Raw genomic sequence first — 25742 nt, forward strand, 5'->3', positions numbered from 1 at the left:
TTCCCCTCTCACACCCTGCACGCACTTAAAACAAAATAAACAGGCGTCTCAGTCTCACGATGTATAGGCAAAACTGTATCAGACCGGTGTAACGTTGGTAAATCTACCATTGCACAGAATGATTTTGTAGCACGTGCAATAAATGACAGTCGAAAGATACAAACAGTGCTGCTATTAATTTGCTTGGTATAACCGCATTTATAGTTTTCTACAAATGCAATCAATCAAATTGCGAACGGATGAAATGAAATTTTTCCGTAAAAGTCTAGTGGGGCTACATACCCACCAAATTTCATGTACCCCGGTGGTTCGGTGTCCCGGGTATCAATGACCAAAGATTCAGGGAGTAGATGACGGGAAAAATTCTTGAATTGTGTGCATGTGTGCGTGTACAAATTTATGTTTATGTGTGTGGGTGTGTGTGTGTGTGTGTGTATGTGCGTGCTTGTGTGTTTGCCTGCGTATGTGTGTTTGTGCATGTGCATGCATGCGTACATATGTCTACTGTGTGAGTATGTGTCATACATATGATTACTGTCAATGTATGTGTGTGCGTGTGTATCTGTTTATGCATATGTGTGCACATGGAATAGGTTAACATGACCCCTGGAGGCAAACATACGGAAAAAATTGGTCATCCTAGGCCCTACAGTTCTCAAGATATTCACAGAGAACTGTGTCTGCCCTACCCTCCTTTCGGGGGTCCAGTCCAGCGGGGGGGGGGGGGCTACAGATCAAAACGAAGAATGACGGTTCCATGCTATCCATGTGGGGGTACATGCCCACCAAGTTTTGTGTACCCCGGTCTTTCAGTGTCCCGGAATCCTTGTTGGTGTATGCGTCACTAAATGTACACATAAATTATTTTATTGTAAGGCCCCCATGAACGAAAGTACACAAAACTTGGCATGCATTCGGAGGGTGTCATAATGATCCTACACTTTTAATTTCGTGCAGTTTTGACCTTGTCAGCCAGAGATATTGTGATGAAAACACCTAATTTTTTGCTTTTTAATTTTTAACTAGGTGGCGCTATACATGAAATAAGTGGTAATGGGATGGGTTGACATGCCCCTTAAGACCAACATACATAAAAAGGTGGACCTCCTAGGCCCTACGGTTCTCGAGATATTCACAGAAAACTATCTCCGGCCACCTACAGGCCAGTTGGTGTATAGTAACATAAATTAATTTATTGTGTGGCCCCCATGAACGGAATTCCACAAAACTTGGCATGCATACAGAGGGTGTCATAATGATCCTACACTTACAATTTCGTGCAGTTTTGACTATGTTAGGTCACAGATACCTTCAATTACAACACCTCATTTTTACTTTTTTGTGTTTAACTAGGTGGCGCTATACATGAAATGAGTGGTTATGGAATGGGTTGACATGGCCCCTTGAGATCAACATACAAAAAAAAAAATGGTCCTCCTAAACCCTACGGTTTTCGAGATATTCACAGAAAACTGTGTCTGCCCTACCCTCCTTTTTCGGGGGTCCAGTCCAGCGGGGGCTACAGATCAAAACGAAAAACGATGGTTCCATGCTATCCATGTGGGGTTACATGCCCACCAAGTTTCGTGTGCCCCGGTCTTTCAGCGTCCCGGGAATCATTGATGGAAATTTGGGCATTCGAAAAAGAAAAAAAAAAAAAAATCTGACTAAACCTATATGACCGCCGCTTCGCTGCGCGGCAGTCATAATAATTATGTGTGAATCACCTTCACAGCTATAAATGCCCAGTTTTAGGGTCTGAGCTGTTTGCTTTTGATGCTTGCTGTAGCCTACATATACAGTAAGCTACAGTAGCCCAGTATTTTCATGGCCAAAATACTGCATTTCTGTAGTAAGGCTACAGTAGGCCTACTATAAAGTACAATGCAGTTTTTTTGTGTCAAAATATTGAATTCCCTGCACAAGAACTGCAAATATTTCCTCATAAATCTGCAGTTTGCCACTTGAAGTATAATGCAGTTATTTTTTGTAAGGGTCTGGTTGTGCTAGTATGGCTGACTGTTCTTCACCTGTGTGTCACGTAGGCCTATGTAATAGGCTACTGAACTGGCTCCCCTGATTCCCTTCAATATTTTATCAAACGTAGACTATTTTAAACAATCATTTTAATACTTCATATAGGCCTAATTTACGATGTGCATTTATTGCTCATGCAGCATAGCGAATCAAAGTCAATACATTTGGCTACTTTCCATTTTTCACCGAGGTGAAGTTAGTTTGATATTTGATATTCGGATATTGGACAGATATTCTTTTTTTTTTTTAATGCGGCCGGTTTCACCCCGTGCTTGCAGACAATGTACAAACAGATGACCTGTCTACTTGCTCCCAGTCGACCTACTTAGGGACCGTCTATAAACTACCTTCTGAATTACCTTCATAGTCTTTTTTGTCAATAGCTTTGACACCATGTGACCTAGTGACTCCAAACCAATGCAGAATAGTTATCCTATATGGGACTCATAAGACACACCTCTTTTTATAGCGACTATGTGCATGCTGTATTTTATATGATTTTTTAAAAGAAAATACATTATTTCATATAAGAAACAGACTCCTTTTTTTCAATACCTCCCAAGCCATATGACCTAGTGACTCCAAACCAATGCAGAATAGTTATCCTATATGGGACTCATCATACACACCTCTTTTTATGGTCACTGTATGCACACTGTATTTTATATGAATATTTGAAAGAAAATACATTATTTCCCACAAGGAATTATCTCCTTTTTTCCAATACCTCCCAAGTCATGTGACCTAGGGACTCCAAACCAATGCAGAATAGAATAGAAACAGTCTATAACTATTATAACTAATCTAATAACTATTTTGCATTGGTTTGGAGTCACTAGGTCACATGGCTTGGGAGGTATTGAAAAAAACACCATTCCTTATGGGAAATAATGTATTTTCTTTAAAACATTCATAGAAAATACAGTGTGCATAGAGTGACTATAAAAGGAGGTGTGTCTGATGAGTCCCATATAGGATAACTATTCTGCACTGGTTTGGAGTCACTAGGTCACATGGCTTGGGAGGTATTGAAAAAAAGGAGACCGTTTCTTATAGGAAATAATGTATTTTCTTTAAAAAATATTAGTATAAAATACAGTGTGCATACAGTGACTATAAGAAGAGGTGTGTCTGATGAGTCCCATATAGGATAACTATTCTATTCTGCATTGGTTTGGAGTCACTATGACATGGCTTGGGAGGTATTGAAAAAAAGGAATCTGTTTCTTATATGAAATAATGTATTTTCTTTAAAAAAATTCATATAAAATACAGCGTGCATACAGTCGCTATAAAAAGAGGTGTGTCTGATGAGTCCCATATAGGATAACTATTCTGCATTGGTTTGGAGTCACTAGGTCATATGGCTTGGGAGGTATTGAAAAAAGGAGTCTGTTTCTTTCTATGAAATAATGCATTTTCTTTAAAATATTCATATAAAATACAATGGGCATACAGTGACTATAAAAAGAGGTGTGTCTGATGAGTCTCATAAAGGATAACTATTCTGCATTGGTTTGGAGTGACTAGGTCATATGGCTTGGGAGGTATTGAACAAAAAGGAGTCTGTTTCTTATATGAATTAATGTATTTTCTTCTGCATTGGTTTGGAGTCACTAGGTCACATGATGTCAAAGCTATTGACAAAAAAAGACTATGAAGGTAATTCAGAAGGTACTTTATAGACGGTCCCTAAGTAGGTCGGCTGGGAGGAAGTAGACAGGTCATCAGTTTGTACATTGTCTGCAAACATGAGGTGAAACCGGCTGCATTAAAAAAAAAAATTGAATATCCGAATATCAAATATCAAACTAACTTCACCTCGGTCCATTTTTCGTACGTTCAGTTGTTGGTAAACCACTAAAGTTAGACAAAAATTGGCAGATTCGCAAGATTTGCGTTTTGCGGTTCAATAAATCATAGGCGAAACGTCTTCATTACTCAATAGGGAGCTCTATCTAAGGTAGACAACAAGCCACAACCCGGTTTTCATCCGAAAGAACCGTGTACATAGGCTTATGTGGATAAATAAAATGCATTCCTGTGAGCATTCCGCATTCAGTCGAGCGACAATAGGGACCGTCTACAATGTGCAAACCTGAAAGTTGATACAAAGATACATTTAAATATAGCTGCAAGCAGCAATGAGGCGGCCAAGCAGATAGGCCGGAGTAACCATGGCAACGAAATGCTGTTAGCTCAATGCTGCAATCAGATGTATGGCCATAAGCTGTCAAAGCAAGTTTCACGTATAGCACGTCAAAAGTTACAAGGCAAAATGCATTTTTGCTAATTGCAGTGACCCTAGAGGTCAAAGGTCACAAAATTTCTTCGGCATTCACCTGATGGGGTCATGAGTCCATGTACCAAGTTTGGTTTTGATAGATGCAACGATTGCTGAGATATGAGCTCACTTCCTGTTTGGCGGCTTCGCCACAAATTTCGATTAGATGTGACGGGCGAACGCTTCTATCAATTGTTACAGAAATAAATGAAGTGACAAAGCATGGTCTGAAGATGGTCTGTGCCAATTTTGGTGAAGATCAGATGAAATTTGTGACCTGTGCGAAATTGTTGGTGTTTTTGATCAAATCAAATATGGCGGCCGAATAAATTATATTGATGTGATAAGTTGCCCTCAGTTGACCTAAGGACCTTTCACAGTATTACCAGACACCACTAGTACAATTTAATTCTAAGCACCGCAGCAGCTACAGGCCAAAAGGCATGTTTGTGTATTACAGCGCCCCCTAGAGGTCAAAGGTCACCAGATTTCTTGAGGGTCCTCCTGATGGGGTCATGAGTCAATGTACCAAGTTTGGTTTTGATACATTCAAGGGTTGCTGAGATATGAGCTCACTTCCTGTTTGGTGGCTTCGCCGCAAATTTTGATTGGCTTTTACGGGCGAACGGTAATACTTCCGAAGACAAAAAGTGATAACTTATGTGAGGCTTGGTCTGAAGATGATCAGTGTCAAATTTGGTGGGAATCAGAGAAAGTATGTGACCCCTGATACATTTTTAGTTTTTTTTGATGGCGGAAAATCCATCATGGCGGAAAATGACGTCATAGGGTGCGTTGAACTCGGCTTGGTCCAAGGATTCCAACAATACCTGACTTTTGAAAATCGGACCAACAGGTCAAAACTTACGTGCATGAACGCACTTCCAACTTTGGCCTGTTGGTGGCGCTAGAGGGTTCGAGTTGCCGACATGACTCCCATTGCATATAATAATAATAATAGGAAAATGTAGAAACACAATGAGGTCCTCGCAGCTTCGCTGCTTGGCCCCCAATTATTCCACTGCTTGGTTGAATTTCCCATTGTCATAAGTAATTTAGAACGACCATTAACCGTATGTTATCTGCACAATTATTTTTTTTGGCCGTATCACACTTGTATATTAATTAAGCGAGCGTTGTGAAGTTTAAATTAACTGTCACGTTGCATCCGAGCTGTAAAATGCAGGCGTTCAGAACATTGCAACATTGTAGCATATGGCCGGAGGTGGCTTTTAGCTAGATGGATGACAGCAGGCTAAGTAAAAGCGATGTTTCAAAGCTAAAGTTCATCAGAATCTTGGGATACGCCCGCTTGACAACGGGAGAGATAGAACTAACGACTGGCCTTTGGCCGTAGCAACCATCCATTTAGAACTAGTAATGGCAGTTTGTCCTGTGAGTTGAGAAATTAGTTGATATGTGTCGGAAGAAATGAGTTCTACAAACAAGACAGTTTTAGCGATTAAAACGTTTAAATTGTAACAGGAAATGAACACAACGCAAGTAGCAACAGTGGAATAAGCGGGATAATGGACTCCACAGTGGTCTGTTCACAGAAGTTAATGCACTACGACGCCGCTTCGCGTCGGGGCCGTTTTACAACCTCGACCGTGCATTAACTTCTGTGAACAGACCACCGTGTCTTCCATTATCCCTTACATAGCTTTACTGTTATTGAATCGCTGCTAAATGCTTCCAAAATCCCTCCTCATATCTAGGGCCTCCCTATATCAACATAATACACCTGCTAATTTTGGAAAAGGTGGCTCAGCCTATTTATAATATATTTTTATTTGAGAAAATGTTCAATTTTAAATTGAATTGAATTAAATTCAAAATTAGCAGGTGTATGTTGATAGGGAGTGATTTTGGAAGCACTAGGCTCAATAAGAGTGAAGCTCTTGAATTTTGCCCCCCAATAAAAATATATTATACATACGCCAAGGCAGCTTTTCCATAATTAGCAAGTGTAGTATGTTAGGGAGGCCCTAGATATGTGGAGTGATTTGAACGGATTTAAAGATGCATTTTTTTCTTTCAAAAATGTAGCCAGTTGCCCATATTAAAAAACGAAATATATTTCACAACTTTACGAAGTAGCCTACCGTGACTGGGAAAGGCTGGCAAGCAAGCCGTAGAGCGATCACTTCCTTGTTAGGTCTAGGCTATAGGCAGCAACACATTTAAGAGATGCATGTTGACATCAAACCATGGAACTAACAAGTTTACCCAACCGCTGTTCATTCTCGTGAAGTTTCTTCCGTTTTTCTTGAACTGAATGGTAAATTGTTTTCATGTTCCTCTTCTTAATGTATGAGACACTTGCTATAACTGTACACCTGTCTGTCACTAGCTTGACTCAAGGGGAGACGGGGGAGGGGGCCTTTAGGCTATTAACTTGCGTAGTGTACTTATAGGGAGAACCTGCCCTGTCAACTCACATGATTTCTGTCTCATTTTGGAAATGTAGTCATCGACTGTGAAATCACACCAATATCGTAGTAGGCCTACAATGTAAGGTCGGCGAAATGTAGTATAAGGTAGGTTATTTCTTATTATCCTGATCTAATAATCTTTAAGCTGCTATACAAACTTAATTTAATGAATTTCCAGAAATTCTAATGAATTTTAATGCATTTTCAGAAATTTGTTTGCTTAAAGGTCTCCTTAATTGTGTCTCCCAATAGTGATTATAGGCATCATCTACGCATTTTCAACGCAGTCCTGGGGGAAAAACACCTTTAGACCTTCCTTCATAATGAGGTAGGTTAGCCTATGCCTTGGATCATCTGAGAACAAACTTTGGTTGCGCTTGTAGGCTAGGCTACTATAGCCTAGGGTATAATATAGCCTATACTGGAAGTATTTTTGGACAAAGGCGTCTGCCAAATAGCCTACCATAACTATACTGAAAACGAAGCGCAAAAAATGAAGATGTCATATGATATCCCGAACCATGGAAGATTGAATGTAAATTGGATATGTAAAACCATGTGAACATTATTTACATGATGAAAAATGTGAGTGATTTGCAACGAAAGTTCCCGCAATGCCGTGTGTTCAGCCTATTGAAGGTAGCCTAGATGTTATTAAGTCTACAAAATAGGATCAACGTTAACGAGATTTATTCTAGCCACCCATTTGTGAATCAAAAACGCAAGTTATTAACAATTCATATCATATCTTGGCTTCGGAGGGGCAGGTCGAACACGATTTTGTCAACATAATGTGATGATTTGGACAACTGATTCTACGTAAGTGCCTACCTGTTCGTGTGGTGAGGTATTGATTGAGTGGTTGATTGAATGAGAGACACCTGGACAGTGAGAAGCTTTAAGAGTGGTGTGCTTTGTCGAAAATCATTTTTCCTAAGCGCGAACATTGTTGAGTGCTTTGTAGAAATTAAGGTCGGGCCAATGCAGTTGGATTGTAGCGACCAGGGGCTTCGTTAGAATGTCTCAACATCGGGGGCTTAGCCCAAACCAGAAATTTTGTCACCCATGAAATCAATAGGAAAGTCTTTGTTCCTACCTCTACCCCGAACACAACAGGAGGGTTAAAAACAGGTGAAGCCTAATCGGAATCGCGGTTATCTGTCAATTAGGCAAACTTTCAGAGACAACAGAATCAGTAGGGCACCAGTTTCGTTCCGTTGTACCACGCCTATGTCAAAAGCAACCTTAACTTTTGTTTGCCTTTTAATGTCTTACTTTCCCGTAATTTAAAGCGAATAAGCTACATGCACAAAGTTTTTTTTCAAGTGGATTATACCTAGGCCTACTGCATTAGCCTATATCTCTACTTGTTGACATCTTCTTATCATGTATTGCATTAAGCCTGTTTCATGATCGCTAAACTTGTTATTCATATTAATGTTGTCACAGGTTGTTTACCCGGTGAAGTGAAAACATAGTAAATTCCCGGTAGCCTATGACGAGGCACAGCTTTCGCTTTCTGCAGACAGAAGAACTTTGAACATCAGCCAACTAAGTGTGGCAAGTGGATATATTTGCTGACTACGCCCCGATGGGACTTGCACCCAAAGATATAATTCACACATCAGTAACCTTAAAGCTGCAGTTGGCAAGATTGTTTTGATCATATTCACTGAACTAACACCATGCTCCAGCAGAACATAAATCAGCCGGTTTTAGAAAAAAACCCCGCACTTCTACCTCCACCTAGAGCTTGTTATTTGTTTTGCAAAAATCCTCAGCTCCCGATTCTTCTGGTCCAATCAGGGCATGAGAGTTGTGGTCACAACAAGTGAAAAGAAGGCACGGCACACAAAGACACAGGCAACTCATGCCACCAAAATGGACGCTACACCTCAACCTTGGGCCTCAGCTCCTGAAAAATAGAGGAAAGTTACACAGGGTTAAGGGGACCACACACACACACAACTAAACGGGTTAACACAAAATACAGTACTGGCCAGGGACCTTGATGGCTCTGGCACTAGAGATCCACAGCTATAAAAGGCCTCCGGCTGGTGACGGGTCATATGAACACAGGACAAACACAAAATGCATGTATACCAACTCTCAAAATGAGGCTGCAGACACTGAGGATCAGCAGCAATATGGAGGGCCTCTGTCAGTGGTACAATGAAATCAGATGTAAAGAAAAGAAATAACACAGTAACACAATCAATTAACCACTGGGTATCAACAGCGCTGGCCATCCCTACTACACATAAATTACTTGATTAAAAACCCATAATATACGGAAGAAATAAAATCAGTGCCAGTGAAGACAAAATACAATTCAGGTGAGGTCTTATTTTACGAAGCCCAGGTAGCGTGACTGGCGTGAATTCCTAAAACCTCCAAACTTCTGTTTACAAGGCTATATGCAAAATGACATACTGAAAGTTTCCCTAGATCATTATGAAATGGGTAACGTACCACAGTAATCTATGATGCATGTGTGGCAGGTGGTAGTCCAACACAAAGGATTCTATAAAGAGGAAGTGTTAGGTGTAAGCAGCAATGTAACAGAAACACAGGGAGCGCCATCATATCTGCGGCAATAATGAATGTCAGGGAGGAAAAAAAACAGGGCAGCCCTTTGAAGTCTGGCACCTGGTAACGATAACGTTTCTGGATTTAAATAGAGGCGCACACAATGAACATAGCTTACAACTCATCAGTGTTGTATAAAGTACTAGAAAGCAATACTTGAGTAAAAGTACAAGTATCGTACTAAAAAAAGACTTTGGTAGAAGTGAAAGTATACCTTTTAGAATATTACTTACGTAAAAGTCTTAAAGTATCTGATATATACTGTACTTAAGTATCAAAAGTAATTTTCTGATTTCTAATGTACTTAAGTATTTGAAGTAAAAGTAAAAAGCAAGCGGTTTTATTTTGAACTTTTATTGTGAACTTTATTTTGGCTTTCTTATAATAAAGCATATTCAGGGCATGTCTTCTTAATCTCACTCATCAAATCAAAATCACATTCTTTTCTAGGACTTTTCAGCCACAATTATCCTAAGTTCAAAGAACAGACAGCATATTTTTAGAGCTGACATCAAAGAAAAAAACAGAAACAGAAATTTCACTTTTGTATGAACTTCAGGTAAAAATGAAAGATAAATAACTTATTTATTTGTAAAAAATGACCTGCTGGTAGGGAGAATATTTTGGTCATGTGGTATGAGCATTTCTAGTGCTTACTCCCCAGGTCACCATCGCACTCTCTCACACACACACACACACACAGGCCACCTATGTCCAGCAGCTACTAATATGCCAGTCATTAGTTGAAACTGAAAAGGTTTCTGTTCATCTTCAAAAGAAGCTGGTTTTCAAAGTTGCCAGAATTCAGTGCCCGGGAGTTTCAGGCCCAATACCAGCCCACGTTTTAGTGGTGGAAATGGATAAATGAAGCAACATTTCAGCTCTTACTATCCTGTCGTTTTTATTAGTACCACAGTTCAACAAATGTGTAAAGGTTATATAATAATTCACTTCAACTGAGAAGTTAACAAAAAATATTCCACAAGTTAACAAAAACAGAAAGAAAGAAAGCCTTTGAAATGCCTATCCCACAAAGAGGCATATTGAACTAATGTTTAGGCTACATGTTTTTTGCATGGGTAGGCTATAGTTGTTTGGTGATTTAGCCTACTCCTTTCCTACACCCTCTTCTGAGCAAACAAGCAGGATTTCCCGCAGAACTTTGCAGTCAAGGCGGCCGCCTTGGCAAAACCAGCCTGCCGCCTTAACTACGTCGTCAAAAAAAACCGTGACCAACGCCAATCTCCCTTCTCCGTAGAACGCGTTAAAAAATAAGAAGAAACGTGTCATGAATCGAAAAATAATCAGATTTTATAATCTTTACATATGTGATAGGCCTATGCCTCCGAATCAGAGCTAGTGAGCGGAGCTGAGCGGTGCAAATACCTCGCTCCTTGATCTCAAGAATCAGTCAAATCGCGAACAGCCACAGCGTTTAATTGTCAGGTGTGATGAAATGCGTTCATATTCCACTTTTTATGTCATAAACGTTGCAGGCATATGGAAAGGTTTAGTGGTAGGCCCATCCGTGCATACGCGTATGCTTTCTAAATTATTTAGCTAATTCCATCCCCATCAACGAACTTAGGCTATATGGCCAATATCTTTGAAATTTAACGGTCTTGGTTTTATTAGTGGGCATGCCTCAGACTCGTGGTGTGAGCGCAAGGGCGTAGGTTTGGTCTGAGCTTTGGTGGGGACACTACCCACTAAACCCCCTCGAAAAATTGCATGCTTAGCATTTTGTGAAAAGAAATCATTAAGGCTACATTGACAAACTCTTCTAATTCTAATATTTACAGATATCTAGGCGATGTAAGGGACTGTTCGTTATTATGACCGCCGCGCAGCGAAGCGGCGGTCATATAGGTTTAGTCAGATTTTTTTTTTTTTTTTCGCATGTCCAAATTTCCGTCAATGATTCCTGGGACACTGAAAGACCGGGGTAGACAAAACTTGGTGGGCATGTAACCCCATATGGATAGCATGGAACCATCGTTTTTCGTTTTGATCTGTAGCCCCCACGCTGGACTGCACCCCCCGAAAGGAGGGTAGGGCAGACACAGTTTTCTGTGAATATCTCGAGAACCGTAAGGTTTAGGAGGACCATTATTTTTTTGTATGTTGATCTCAAGGGGCCATGTCAACGCATTCCATAACCACTCATTTCATGTATAGCGCCACCTAGTTAAACACAAAAAGTAAAAATGAGGTGGTGTAATTGAAGGTATCTGTGACCTAACATAGTCAAAACTGCACAAAATTGGAAGTGTAGGATCATTATGACACCCTCTGTATGCACGCCAAGTTTTGTGGAATTCCGTTCATGGGGGGCCACACAATAAATTAATTTATGTTACTATACACCAACTGGCCTGTAGGTGGCCGGAGACAGTTTTCTGTGAATATCTCGAGAACCGTAGGGCCTAGGAGGTCCACCTTTTTTTGTATGTTGGTCTTAAGGGGCATGTCAACCCATCCCATTACCACTTATTTCATGTATAGCGCCACCTAGTTAAAAATTAAAAGCATAAAATTAGGTGTTTTCATCTCAATATCTCTGGCTGACAAGGTCAAAACTGCACAAAATTAAAAGTGTAGGATCATTATGACACCCTCTGAATGCATGCCAAGTTTTGTGTACTTTCGTTCATGGGGGCCTTACAATAAAATAATTTATGTGTACATTTAGTGACGTTACACCAACAAGGATTCCCGGGACACTGAAAGACCGGGTACACAAAACTTGGTGAGCATGTACCCCATATGGATAGCATGGAACCGTCATTTTTCGTTTTCATCTGCAGCCCCCGCTGGACTGGACCCCCGAAAGGAGGGTAGGGCAGACACAGTTCTCTGTGAATCTTTTATGGTATGTTGGTCTCAAGGGCCCACATAAACCTGGCTCATAATCACTCATTTGTGATTCCCCGGTAAAAATGAAAATCAGTAGGATTAAAAGAAAGCCAAAATAAATATTCATCATCATCATCATGGCTGCATTTTCAGTATTGGCGAGAAGTAGTCGTTTGTCCACTAGATGGCGATCGTTGCAGTGAGGCGTAATTTTGTTGGAAGTTAAAAGGGTTGGAAAAACAATGGGCGCTTCATACAAGGACTGTAATTTACCGCAGCTTAACATCTAATAAGGATAGGGACGATGTTCACATGAAGTGTAATTCCCATTTCTTCTTGAAGCCAAATAAATCTGAGGATGTTTATCGGACATGCTTGGTTTTTACTGCAGGTACGTTAATCTTGTAATATCAATAAGGACCTAGGTAATGTTACCGTTAAGCGTTGGTTGAGTGATGGAGGCATTTGATTTATTGCATTTGTAGAAAACTATAAATGCGGTTATACCAAGCAAATGTATAGCAGCACTGTTTGTATCTTTCGACTGTCATTTATTGCACGTGCTACAAAAATCATTCTGTGCAATGGAAGATTTACCAACGTTACACGGTCTGATGCAGTTTTGCCTATACATGCGTGAGACTGAGACGCTTTTTTATTTTGTTTTAAGTGCGCAGGGTGTGAGGGGAATCGATGTGCTTTGATTACAGCTTGGTAGTTGTAGTCTGTGAAATTAAAAAAAAGCACGTGTGTGTGAAGTATCCAAACAATGACACCTTCATTTCATTATGGCTGTTTTAGCAAAACACCTTAAGCTACTGTGTAGTAGGTCCCATTTAGAAGTGGCTACTTCATTTGGCTTTCATTGACTCATGGAGCTGCGTGAATGTTATTACAACTTTTCGCCACGATATGACAGTTTAAGTCCGCTTTGATACTGTAAGGCGAAGCCATTGGTTTCCAAAGGAGATTTTATTTGTGTCGCCAGCATAGCCTATTGACAATTTATGTTGTCAATAGGCCTACCTTATAATCCTACCTGTAGCTTAGGGAAGCTAACAACTTTCTATTAGGATCTAGTTTGTTAGTTACCGTTTTGTCATAACTCCCTGATGCATTTTGCATTTAGAATAGCCAGAGCGGTGTATATCTCAATCGGAAAATTAAACAATATCGGGTGCCTATGGACTAGGCTGGGTGAACCCAGCCTGATCTGCCCGCCATTTATTTTTGATTTCTTAAAAGATTGAGCTTGGTCTGATGAAAGCCAGACTAGCCATGGACCTCAGTTAAACAATGCAAGGGAACATGAATCAGCCTATATTTGCACTAACAATAACGACAAAAGCTCTTCAACGTTGGCCCGTTAAAATGTGTATGAACAGTCTAGCGGCGCATTTCATCAAGGCCCATTTGGACATGTCAGTTATTTGCACCACTGGTTAGATGTAAAACAGCACTTCGTTTCAGACTAGGCTACTGTTACTTAATTTGTGCATTAACAATAACGTTTCAGACTACTGTTACTTAATTTGTGCATTGACAATAAAGTATTACATGAACTAAAGATGACTAAAATCTTATGTAGAAGAAGAAACATTCACAAAAAATCCATCCATCCAAAAATGACCTTTGTTTTTGATAGCTGTTGAAAACGGCATGGAACTGACAGAGATGTTTTTGTTTATAAATACATAAAAAATAAATAAATAAATAACATTATGCTGATACCTTTTGCTTTTCCCAAATACAATGTAGCCTACAGGTGTAAGTGACCTTTCATCAATCCAGTTGCAATGGATGAACTGTGATGAACTGCCCTACTTGTGATTGTTTAGAGATTTTAAAGGTTTTATAACAATTCTACATCTTCTTTGGCTATTCTACAATCTATTCACCTTTTCAGCACCAGTAGGGTACTTTCTGTGCAACCGCACACACACACTCAGGCATGCCAAACAAGAATACACAAAAGTTTCAAGAGTGGGGGATGGAGTAAAATATGGAGACAAATTGAAGTGTGATTTATTTTCGCGGAACGGATGTACAGGACTGAGCGGCGGTCATATTTTGTACCGCTATGCGGTACATCTAGTTTATAAAAGAGGCCACCGGAGGGAATTTTAGTATTTTAATCGAAAGTTGCATGACCCTCCCCTGCCTGCAAGACATTTTTTCAACGACCCTCCTATAGCATTTTCAAAAAGACATGACCCTCCCCGACCAATTGTCGATACCTTCCGCCCACGCTTTTAAGCGTAAGGAAAACACTTCGACTTATGCTATCGTTCTTAAATCAACCACTGCTTTCTGATCTTACAAATCACACTTCACCAAGATGGTGGCCATTTCAGTAGATTTACTCACTAACATTGTTGTGGAAACACAATAAGCATGGAAACTAAATGCACACTTCCTGCAACTGCATTAGCCTACTTGAAATAAGTTACTACTCTAGTAATTATTCACATGAAATAAAACAATAAAATATTGAGACCATTGAACAAAGTACACTGGGTAATAACACATTCAACACATGAACTTGTTGCTATGAACTCGTCTCTAGCCTTCCTCAGTCAATGTAAAGCTGCCGAAGCTGAACATTATCCAAAACTCAATTTCTCAGACGAGCGTCAATTTGGGAGCTTGCTACACTCCTTCCTTCTCAAATGACTTGAAAAGGCCGTTTGCACAATTTCACAAATAATCACAGGGACCGAAAATGCCAACTTTTTCCGGGTTTATCATTTTAACTTTTCCCCGCTGTCTTGCCGTTTTAATATTTTACCGTAGAATATCCCATATTACTTTAATACTCTCATAACATTAGTCCTGCATTCTGGCCTGTCTCTGTGTTGTCCTGTTGTTACCCCTTGCCCTTCCAGTGAAACAGATGTATTCAAATCATCGTTTTGCTTGCTTGAATGCGAACTCAAGAGTGATGTTAACCTAGCTCTATTTAAGTTAACGACGTGGTTGTCGTGAGAGCACGATTCATCGGCGCTTGCAGTGTTCGGTAGGCCTGTCAAACTCGATTCCTTTTAAGGATCCCGGTTATTCTGAGTCACTCACTAAACTGATCCGGGTTGAACGAGTCACTTGAGTCAGTATTGCTAAATCGCAAAGAAATTCAGTCCTACGTTCAAGCAGTGCCGTGGGGTGCTTCATTTCGTTAAGTGCCTTCTCATGTTGGATGTGGATCCTTCATGATTTGAAACCAGGTTTTTGCAGCACTTGCATTTAGCCTTTAGAGTTTTGCTCTCCTGGTGCTCATGTTCAGAAACTTTGATCTTATTGACAGAGAGGGTAGCCTATATTATAATAATTAATTATTTGTTGTTGTTTTGTTAACAATAGAAAAGTTTGCCTAGGTCTAATGCTACTCTGCTACAATGTTTATTACCACTACTACTAATAGTAGGCTACTAGGAATCTATTCTAATAAGTATTATAGGCTGCTAATACTAGGCAACTAATATTACTATTAATCATAGCTTTACTGTTAGGTAGCTAATATAATATCATATAATATAATATAATATAATATAATATAATATAAAAAAATAGCCTAATATAATAGCATCAAAACCTCCACCCACTCACGGGAAAGAAAGCAGTTTGAGCCAGACTGTTTATTTATTGTCTTAACCTAGCCTAAGCAATTGACTTTCAATGTAGACATAGAAACAGGAACGTAGAAATGCCCTGCAGTGAATAAATTATTATTATTGTTGTTATTATTACAATTATTATTATTATTACTACTACTACTACTATTCTCATTAGGCCTATTATTATTATCACCTTGACACAAGTAGAAACTAGGCTACTCGCTCGTCTACAGATCCACTCATGTAGCCGGCTGATTCGACTGACTTCGCACTCATAACAACATAACGTTAACCGGGTCCGCCCGGCTGATCCAAATGACCCAGGTAGGCTAGCCTACTCAAGCAACTCCATACAGAGCTTGCAATGTTTCGGACTGTCTTCACGACCTAATTGCATTTTAAAGTAGGCTATGCGTGCAGAACATATGTTATTTCAGAAGTGAAAGCATGGCTTTTGTTGTGGATTTTCTTTAAACCTTGACGAGGAGTTACTCACTCCTCTAAAGATCCACTCATGACAACGTAGCCGGCTGATTCGGCTGACTCGCACTCATAACAACAACGTAACCGGCCCGCCTGGCTGATCCGACTGACCCAGGTAGGCTAGCCTACTCTCCATACAAAGCTTGCAATGTTTCGGACTGTCTTCGCGACCTAATTGCATTTTAAAGTGGGCTATGCGTGCAGAACATATGTTATTTCAGAAGTGAAAGCATGGCTTTTGTTGTGGATTTGCTTTTCACCTTGACGAGGAGTTACTCGCTCCTCTAAAGATCCACTCATGACAACGTAGCCGGCTAATTCGGCTGACTCGCACTCATAACAAGATAACGTAACCGGCCCGTCCGGGTAATCCAACTGACTCAGGTAGCCTACTCAAGCAACTCCATACAGAGCTTGCAATGTTTCGGACTGTCTTTGCGACCTAATTGCATTTTATAGTAGGCTATGCGTGCAGAACATATGTTATTTCAGAAGTGATTTGTGGATTTGTTTTTCACCTTGACGAGGAGTTACTCGCTGCTCTAAAGATCCACTCATGACAACGTAGCTGGCTGATTCGGCTGACTCGCACTCATAACAACGTAACCGGTCCGCCCGGCTGATTCGACTGACCCAGGTAGATACTCAAGCAGCTCCATGAGCGTGCAGTTCGGACTGTCTGCACGACCTAATTGCATTTTAATATGCTACATCTATACACCAAATCTAATTATGTCTAAGCTACATGCAGAACATTGAATGTTATTTCAGAAGTGGAAAAATGGCTTTTGTTGTGGAATTGCTTTTCACCTCGAGGAGGAGCTACTCGCTCTCGCAGATCCACTCATGACAACATAGCCGGCTGATTCGACTGACTCGTACTCAACGTAGCCTAACCGGCCGGCTGATCCGACTAACCCGGATTGCTACTCAGCCACTCCAATCTGAGTACCATGGTCTGTGAGTTTGCAATGTTTCCGGCTCTGCGGGAAGTTAACCAGTTATCTCGGACTGCCTGCTCACTCAGTCGCTTGAGTTGATTTGTGGAGTTGTGGTTGCCTACGAAATTGTTACATTTTTGCAGCAGCTACGATGGCTAGGGCTAGGAGGCTAGCTAATGTTGCAAGAGGTTTGTGTGTGGCGCTGTTTATCGTTTTAGATTGAATTGTAGTAGGACTCAACTGATCCGAGTTAATGATACTAGAGACTCGCGACTCATGGGTTAATTTAAAGACACGGGTGAAAGATCCGAGTGAATCACGACTTAAACACCTTTAGTGTTTGGCCGTAGGCTATGTCTACGTGCGCACCTTCCAGGCTCAGCTACGAGTAGACAAAGAATCCCCCCTGTATATTCACTCCAAGTTGGCCTACCAACTCTACACTGTAGACCATAAACTGGCTATTTATATGACCAATGTATTTGTTCAACTTTATGAAGCAGAATTACGCATTAACACATTTTTGTTGGCAGGAGAGAGAATGACAGCGATTACCAAATTGCACTTGTTGCTGGTTACCAATAAATAGGGCCTACTATACATTTTTTGCAAACAACAAAAACAGAAAGGATGGAGACAGCAAAGCTAGAGATGGGCAGGAATTGGTAGAAATGCTTGTCAAAACGTTAGGAGCTGGATGTGTGGATGAATGAAGCACAAGTATGCTTTATGTTAAGCATGCACACTGTTTAAAGTTAGGCTACACGGTAAACTACAAGTAAACCAATGTTAAATTTAGCTTCTTTTTTAGGGCTGGATCAAATTGACCAAATGGATATAGGCTGTTAGGCGTGAATAAAGTAGGCTACTTTGTTGCTCCAACCCTTCCAACGTTAATGGGGACGAAAAACTTTGACAATCATTATATGACCGCCATAAATAGCGAAGTAAAGTACAGATACGTGAAATTTCTACTTAAGTACAGTAACAAAGTATTTGTATTCCGTTACATTACAACACTGCAACTCATGATGTGCATCAATTGGCCAACAGAAAATCTTATAAGCAGGCCTAATGCTTTTAAATCAAATCATGTCAATATTATATTCGATGTGAACAGACAATGTCGCCGCTACCACCACGCACATCACATACTGTGCGTAGGGCACCAAGGGACAGGGGGCACCACAATTTAATAGTAGCTTTACTGCAAACTGCTTTCACTTTTCTTAGAGAACATTTACAATGTCAAAATGCACCAACATCTTACATAAGGATGACACTTTTTGGGTCCTCTTTGAGTCTCCACTATGCAGCAGATCTAACTTGAAGGTTATGCTACTCCATTTAATCGGGAACGCGTCTGAGTGCGCATGAGAGGGAGAGAGAGAGTGGCAGGTTCCAGCTGGCTTGTCATGGTTGATAATTGATCTCTCCTTTTTAATATAAGAAACTTTTAAAAGGAAATCATGATAACAACAAAGGCAACGCTAGAGGAGATTGCGGAGTCATCAGGTTCCAACTACTGACCATTTATAAACTATGAGAGTGCACTTTGACATAGGCTGCACGCACTGTGATTTGGACAGAATATGAAGAGTCTTTGCCTTTGTGTACTGGTAATAGAATTAGATTACCACTTGATTAATAGAAGTCTTCAATATCCACTCAGATAGGTAGGTGGCTACCACGTTCATCGTTCACTTTTAATTGCAAACAGAAAATATCTAGCATTCTATTTCCAAAGGAACGAAGGTTGTTTATACCAACTTAGTAGTATGCTTATCATTGTTAATATTGTGCTATAAATGTGGCACAAACAATGCAAACAGAGTTGTGGACTATAGCCATAGTTTGAATGGAGCTGGCAAAATATTATGAATACCGTGTAGACAATGCTCTTAAAGTGGCAGTGGACCATTTATAAATTACTTAAACAACATCAAATCGTTATATTAATTAATTAATAAAAACACATTAATATTAATATAAGGTGCACAAAGCACAGTTCTGCTTATGACGTACTAACAGAGCGTTGACGAAAATACAACCACAAGCCCGTCTAAAAACCAATGCTGACTGGCCGTTCCCAAATTTTCTCCATCGCAAGAAGCCACACTGATCTGCGAGTGGAAAAATCCTTTTTCAGAAATTAATAAGGATGATTTACAAAATTGACCAAAGAAGGGACTGAGAAACTCAGTGTACAATACTTTATTCTCTCACATACAGTAAAAGGATTTTGATTCATTATTTTTTACATTTTGTGTAGGCAATACAATAAGATGCATTTGTTCATCACTCCTTTTTATACCCCTCAGGAACATCTGCTCTCATAAAACAGTCTTGGCGCTAAGCCTACCTACACTTTTCTTTGTCTACCACATACCATACTCTATAAGGTAAGTTGTCAATTTTCTATCAGCTGAAACACTCTATGTCTCACTCTCAGTTTCATAATGACTGTTCCATTACATGTGTTTTTAGATGTACATTACAGGGAGCAATAGAGATATAGACCGAATCAGTCACAAACAAGATAATACAGTCCATAGCCTTAAATGAAAACAACATGTTATAAACAGCAAAAATATTATTTCACTTATTATCTTATATTATTTATATTATATTATGAACTTATTGCACATGCAAAGGTTTGGCTTTTTTTTTGGTGGGTCTACAGGAAATGGCATGTTTCTAAGCTACAGGGAATGGCATGTTTCTAAGTTTACACCTGCTATACAAATAAAATTACTTATTGAAAATATTTAGTGATAAAACAATGAAATGTGTTTCCTTTGTGAGTTCAGACAAAAACTTCCATATTCATTAGGTCCAATATTCCAATATGTGGTTTAATGTTCTGCATTTCTCATTAGTAAGTCACTTTGACACTAAACTCCTACTTCATGACCCTGTCTGTCCCAACCATAATGTAAGACGCAAGGGTTGACATCACTTCTTGTTATTTGGTTTGCGTCAAATGTCTTTGGCATCAATGGTTAGGGTAACCTGGATGTATACAGACTCTGCCACTGTTACTATGATTATATATCCTTAGCTGTTACTTAAACCCTGGATAATTCTGTGTCAAGTCAGATACACATATTCTGGAGTGCATTGTGTGTGTGCCTCTCTCCTACAGCCAAATTAAACTCTGCATCTTGATTGTACTTCTCCATGACTGGATCTTGTGTCTCACTTTGATATGCCATATTTTACCAACATGTTTAATTTGCTTTTTATGATAATCTGTGTTTGGATTTAGGTTCCTCGAGGGCTTGATTCCTATGGGTAAATGTGAGTTATACCATGCAGACATGAAGCTGGACAATGCTGGGGACAAAGGTCTTAACTTTGGGTAGGTGGATGATGGTTCAGCCATTACATGAGATCATAAACATGTTGTGTCCTACATCATGTTGTGTAATGTTAAATAGGTTTGGTTGTTGATTGGCCAGAGTAAAATCCTTTAACTACAGCACAAGGAAGTTAACACTGTTCCTGTGTATGTGGAAATGTACATTTTACGTGAATCAGACACTGTACATGTTAAACAGAGAAACACTAAAGCACTTATTAGGATTACACGTGCAATGAAGCAGAGGTGTAAAAGTCTGACAGAAATAAAAGTTCTACCATGCATTGGTTCTTCTACCTGTGCACTTAGCACAGGTGATTTCACTAATTACTTATCTGGCTTAGGAGTAGAATCAGCCGCTTAAATGAATGGTTGGAACAAATATGTGGTATGAATTTTACTCTCTGAAGCTGGGCCATGGAAAGTTAAATTTTTCAGGCCAAATCATTTTTTAGTTTTCCATTCCAAGATAATTTCCCCGGGTCAAAGTCTATCTTATATTATCTTACTCCTGTTTATTTATGTAAATGGTCTGCAGAGTTACAAAGCTCACAGGGATAAGCCTGAGCGAGTGAGATGGGGATCACATTGGAAATAATGAAGCAGCAGTGGTACAGCGTAACACAACGCTCATAATAATTCAAAATAAGTTATATCTCACTCCCAAGTAACACGAACGGTCTACACTCACATTACGCTTTCAAAGTTAAACCAAGTTCAACACTCAAATTGTTTGATGCTACTGCTGTCGCTCTTACTGTTCTTGTGTGTTTGGAACTTTTAAGCACATAAATGTATTTCAGTAGAATTTGAATAGTGAAAATGAGCAGAATTTAAAAGGCCTCTTTAAACATAATTTTGTGGAAGTGCCTTTGCACAGCAGAGTACAGATTACCTCTTAAACATTTTATTGTACATTGTTAACATTCATTTTTTTTACAAGAACACACTATCTGAAAGTAGGTCTCATTTTCTCAACTCAAAACACAGTTCACAGTCATGCACACACAAAATTCACCACACCAAAAAATGCTCTGCAAAATGAAACATTGCACTCAACCACTAACCTGGCACTGTTTGTGGTGGTTTTCTGTCTGTGTGTGTCCGCCTGCTTACTGTTCGTAGTGTGTGTCTGTATGTGTGTGTGCGTGCTTAATGTTCATAGTGTGTGTGTGTGTGTGTGTGTGTGTTCTCCTTGCTCACTGGTCATAGCCTAGTGCTACTGCTCAGAGACAGGGTGACATTTCTCTGTGTGTAAATCAAATAAGCCAAATAAGTCATTCGAATCTTTCTAATTCTTTGAAAAACACAATGTGTGTAAGACAAACTCTTCTAGAAAACCCTGCCTCAAAAAACATCTCTGTCTTTTCCTAGGTCTAGAACTGACATTCAGACCTGCACTTACTGGGGTGCACCCATCATCTGGGATGGGATGTTCAACCCAGAAGTTTATGATCGGACCCATACAAAAGACCATACCTCGGTGGCCTTGACTGTATTTGCTGTGGGCAGGTAAATGATACAAATTAAGCTGTGCGTGTGTGTTTTTGGCTACTTCTTCATGTGTTTTTTTTTTTATCATAGGACGTGGGTTGTTCTTATAAATTCACCCTGTTTGTTTGACATGAGAATGTTGGTAAATAATATGCTAACAAAACAAATGTGCAATGCATCCTGCACACACAATAACATGCGCAGAGTTCACAGGAGACAGCCTATGTGTAAACAGGGTGTAGTTGAATTTAGTACACTATTTAAATTAATGTGTTAAAAATCTGGACATAGAGATATGTTAAAAAACAACAAACAAGAAAACAAGTTGTGTTATTTTCATCACATTCATATTAAGAGTGTACGTAGTAGTGATGCGCGGGTTAGGTTTTTTTATAATCCGCGCCTGCTCGACCCATTTTGGAGGTCCAATCTGGCCCGCCAGACCCAACCTGACAACCCGACCCGCATATTCATAATTTTAACGATAAGTAATGTGGTTGCATCAATATCATGTGATAATGTTTATTTTACAAGACATGCATGTAGGGTAAAAAATAAATAAATGCACACACACCTTTTTTTTTTTATCCAATCAACTCTGGTGTTCATGTGCATTTGAGACAGAGACGGTGAAGGAGAGAGGAACAGAATGGATAAATCTCACTTTAGCCTACCGGGCATGCACATGAATGTTAATCCAGAATGTTGCTATAGCGATTTTGACCCGACCCACCCGTAACCCACGACTGTTGTCCCTATCTGGACAAACAGATGTGTTAAAAACGACACAGGTTGTGAGAGTGAAGGCTACTCATATACTAATTTAATCCTGACTTCTAACTGCATAATTTTCTTTTTGACAAATGGCAGGTACCTTGATGTGTATTTGAAGGACTTCTTGATCTCGGCGGAGCTCCACTTTATGGTGGGTTTTCCTGTGACTTACTATGTCTTTACAGATGTCCCAGAGAAGATTCCGGCCCTAAAACTGGCATCAGGGCGAGAGCTGAAATTAATGCCTGTGAAACGCCACTCTCGGTGGCAGGACGTCTCAATGATGCGTATGAAATCCATCAGGGACGCCATCGACAGCTGTATCCAGCATAATCATCAGTATGTCTTCTGCATGGACGTGGACCAGGTCTTCAGGGGCCGCTTTGGCACCGAGGCTTTGGGGGACTCCGTGGCCCTCCTCCACGCGCACTACTACCATCGCTTCAGGAGAATGTGGACCTACGACCGAAACCCCAAGTCCCAGGCCTACATGGCGGATTCTCAGGGCGACTTCTACTACCACGCAGCAGTGTTCGGTGGGTCCTGGCAGAGCGTGAAGCAGATTACGGACACATGCTACCGCACCATCATGGAGGACAAAAAGAATCGGGTGGAGGCTCTGTGGCACGATGAGAGCCACCTGAACAAGTACTTCTGGAAGCACAAGCCCAGCAAGGTGCTGTCTCCTGAGTACTGCTGGGATACCTCCATTGGGTATCGCAGTGATATCCATATTGCACGACTCCTCTGGCAAGAGAAGCAATATGACCGGCTTAGGGGCACAGGAAGCTGATGGTGGAGCTGTGGATGCCTATGCAAGCAGCAGTATACTGATGCTTAATTTATTTGCCTGATGCTTTTATCCAAAGCAACTTACATATGTCCCTTATTACAATAGTAGGTGGGCCTATGTGTCTAATTTAGGGGCTTGTGGGATTCGCATGTTAATTTTTGGAGAGTATTATATCTTTGTTCTAGGGGTTCTCAAGAGTAAAAAAAAACATGAAAAAAACATTTTGAAGGTTTTGAATGACCCAAATCAAAGGTCAAATTCAGAAAAGTTCAAATTTGGTGTTTTGTCCATAAACCTCACATTGCTGGTATTATAGTATAGGGTTTGGTGCCAAAAAACAAAGATATTTTACAAGGTAGTGGACCACATAAACAATACAACATTATAAAACATGTTTAGGCTGATGATTGATCTCTTTAACAAGAAATTGTGCCTAAAATTCTCGAAATTGTCCGCACTGCGTGCTTCAGTGTAGGCCTAGCCTGCTCTGCCAATTCTTGTCTACACCCATTCAGAGTACAAAGTGCAGAGATCTCTGTTAAATCAAGTTTAATAGACTTTTACATAGCTAGTACCAGCTGAAGTCTGTAAGGCCTTCCGTATTATCGTGCTGTGAGTAGTAAAGGTATAGTGAGTGACAACTTTATGCTATTTCATATCATTATCTGAACTCCCCCTATTACCGTCGGTCCCGTATTTCCACCGTCTTGCGTGTATGTGTCACTTAATATCCATTTCTATACAAACCAAGACAGCAGACTCCTATAGAAACGCAACCACCCACACCATAGGTGTATCTAAATTAGCTATGTACCAAAAATGACATTTTACCGTGACTTGAAGAGCTGTAAACAGTGTTGTAAGGCTGCGTGTACACAACCGCTTGGAGCTCCAGTGGAATTTTAATTTCACGACGAGAATTCTCGATCTAGAACCGTCCATGTGCCGTTGAAACGGTGTAAATAGGCGACCCATCAGGCCAGCACTATAACTCCGAGCGTGGTAAACAAAATCGGATATTTCAGGCAGTAAATGCTCCCGTTAAGAACCAAACCAGATTTTGTTCAAATCTACACACCTATGGCTACTGAAAAATGTAAGGTTCATTTAGTAAATGTTGATGTAAATGTGAAGTGTTAAAAAACATCGTTGTTTTAGAATTTCTGAACAAAAGTGGTGATAATTGGGGGTGTTACGATAAGTGTGAAGAAAAGAAAGGGTAAAAGGATCAGATAGACAAACAGACAGGTGTGTGTGTGTGAGAGAGAGAAAGAGAGACACTAGCAGTGACAGTTGGCTGTTGCATGTGGTTATAAATTCTTTGATGCAACAGTTGCTTTTCTGGACCAGTGAGTGACATTTGGGTAATTTTCTGCGGCACACCTCACGGCGTACTAGTGTGCACAGTGGTTGAAAAACACTGATCTAAACCAAAAGAGTGCTGAGTCTTTGATGCCTATCAAATTTTTAGTAGTAGGTCATGGTCTATGGTGCCAAAGGCATCGCTGAGGTCCAGAAGCACCAGTATTGATACAAGGCTAGGTTTTTTGAGGGAGGGCTTAATAACGGTACATGCCCTGATAGCATTGAATGCGGTACATGCCCTGATAGCATTGAATTATTTATAATCTAGAGCAAAACATTATCCAGAAGGGGAGAGCAGTCTTAAGAAGGTGAGTAGGAATAGGGTCTAGTAGACTAGTTGTAGATTTTGATGAGAAAATTGTGAAGGTGAGATTTAATATGTTGTGTATTTGTAAATGAATTAAATGTTGTTCGAGGTCTCATCTGTGATTCTGTTATTTTTTTGCTATCTTTCAGCAATGGAGTATGTGCATTTGGTGAAATTGATTGGTTATTGATCTTATCTCTAATTGTTTGACATACAATCATAATACTGACATACAATCATACTGTTAAAAATAACTGTTTTGTGAACTTTATTCAACATAGCCAGTGATTTAGGCGAAATTTATGGTGTTAATTACAATGAAATATACAATAAAAAAAAATAGGGTTGAAACAGGTAAAAAAAATGGAGACATCATTTTTCTCCATGTTCAATGACCTCTAAAGACAGCCCA

The 25742-nt window shown here is 39.9% G+C and overlaps 1 protein-coding gene across 2 annotated transcripts; it reads left to right on the forward strand.

Moving 5' to 3' along the window:
* Positions 1 to 6512: 6512 nt before the first annotated feature.
* LOC125302530 (alpha-1,3-galactosyltransferase 2-like) lies at positions 6513 to 23849 on the forward strand. 2 transcript variants are annotated; one of them, XM_048255756.1, is made up of 7 exons: positions 6513 to 6602; positions 6792 to 6861; positions 7009 to 7084; positions 19558 to 19638; positions 20505 to 20597; positions 21972 to 22109; positions 22962 to 23849. In XM_048255756.1, the coding sequence occupies exons 3-7, from the start codon at positions 7080 to 7082 to the stop codon at positions 23656 to 23658; spliced, it is 1014 nt and encodes a 337-aa protein (XP_048111713.1). In that variant the 5' UTR covers positions 6513 to 6602; positions 6792 to 6861; positions 7009 to 7079; the 3' UTR covers positions 23659 to 23849. The 2 variants fall into 2 exon arrangements, with proteins under 2 accessions (XP_048111713.1, XP_048111712.1); XM_048255755.1 differs by lacking the exon at positions 6513 to 6602 and having other exon boundaries at positions 6768 to 6861.
* The last annotated feature ends 1893 nt before the right edge of the window (positions 23850 to 25742 follow it).

The sequence above is a fragment of the Alosa alosa genome, chromosome 10 (genome assembly GCF_017589495.1).
Source record: "Alosa alosa isolate M-15738 ecotype Scorff River chromosome 10, AALO_Geno_1.1, whole genome shotgun sequence".
Lineage (NCBI taxonomy): Eukaryota > Metazoa > Chordata > Actinopteri > Clupeiformes > Clupeidae > Alosa > Alosa alosa.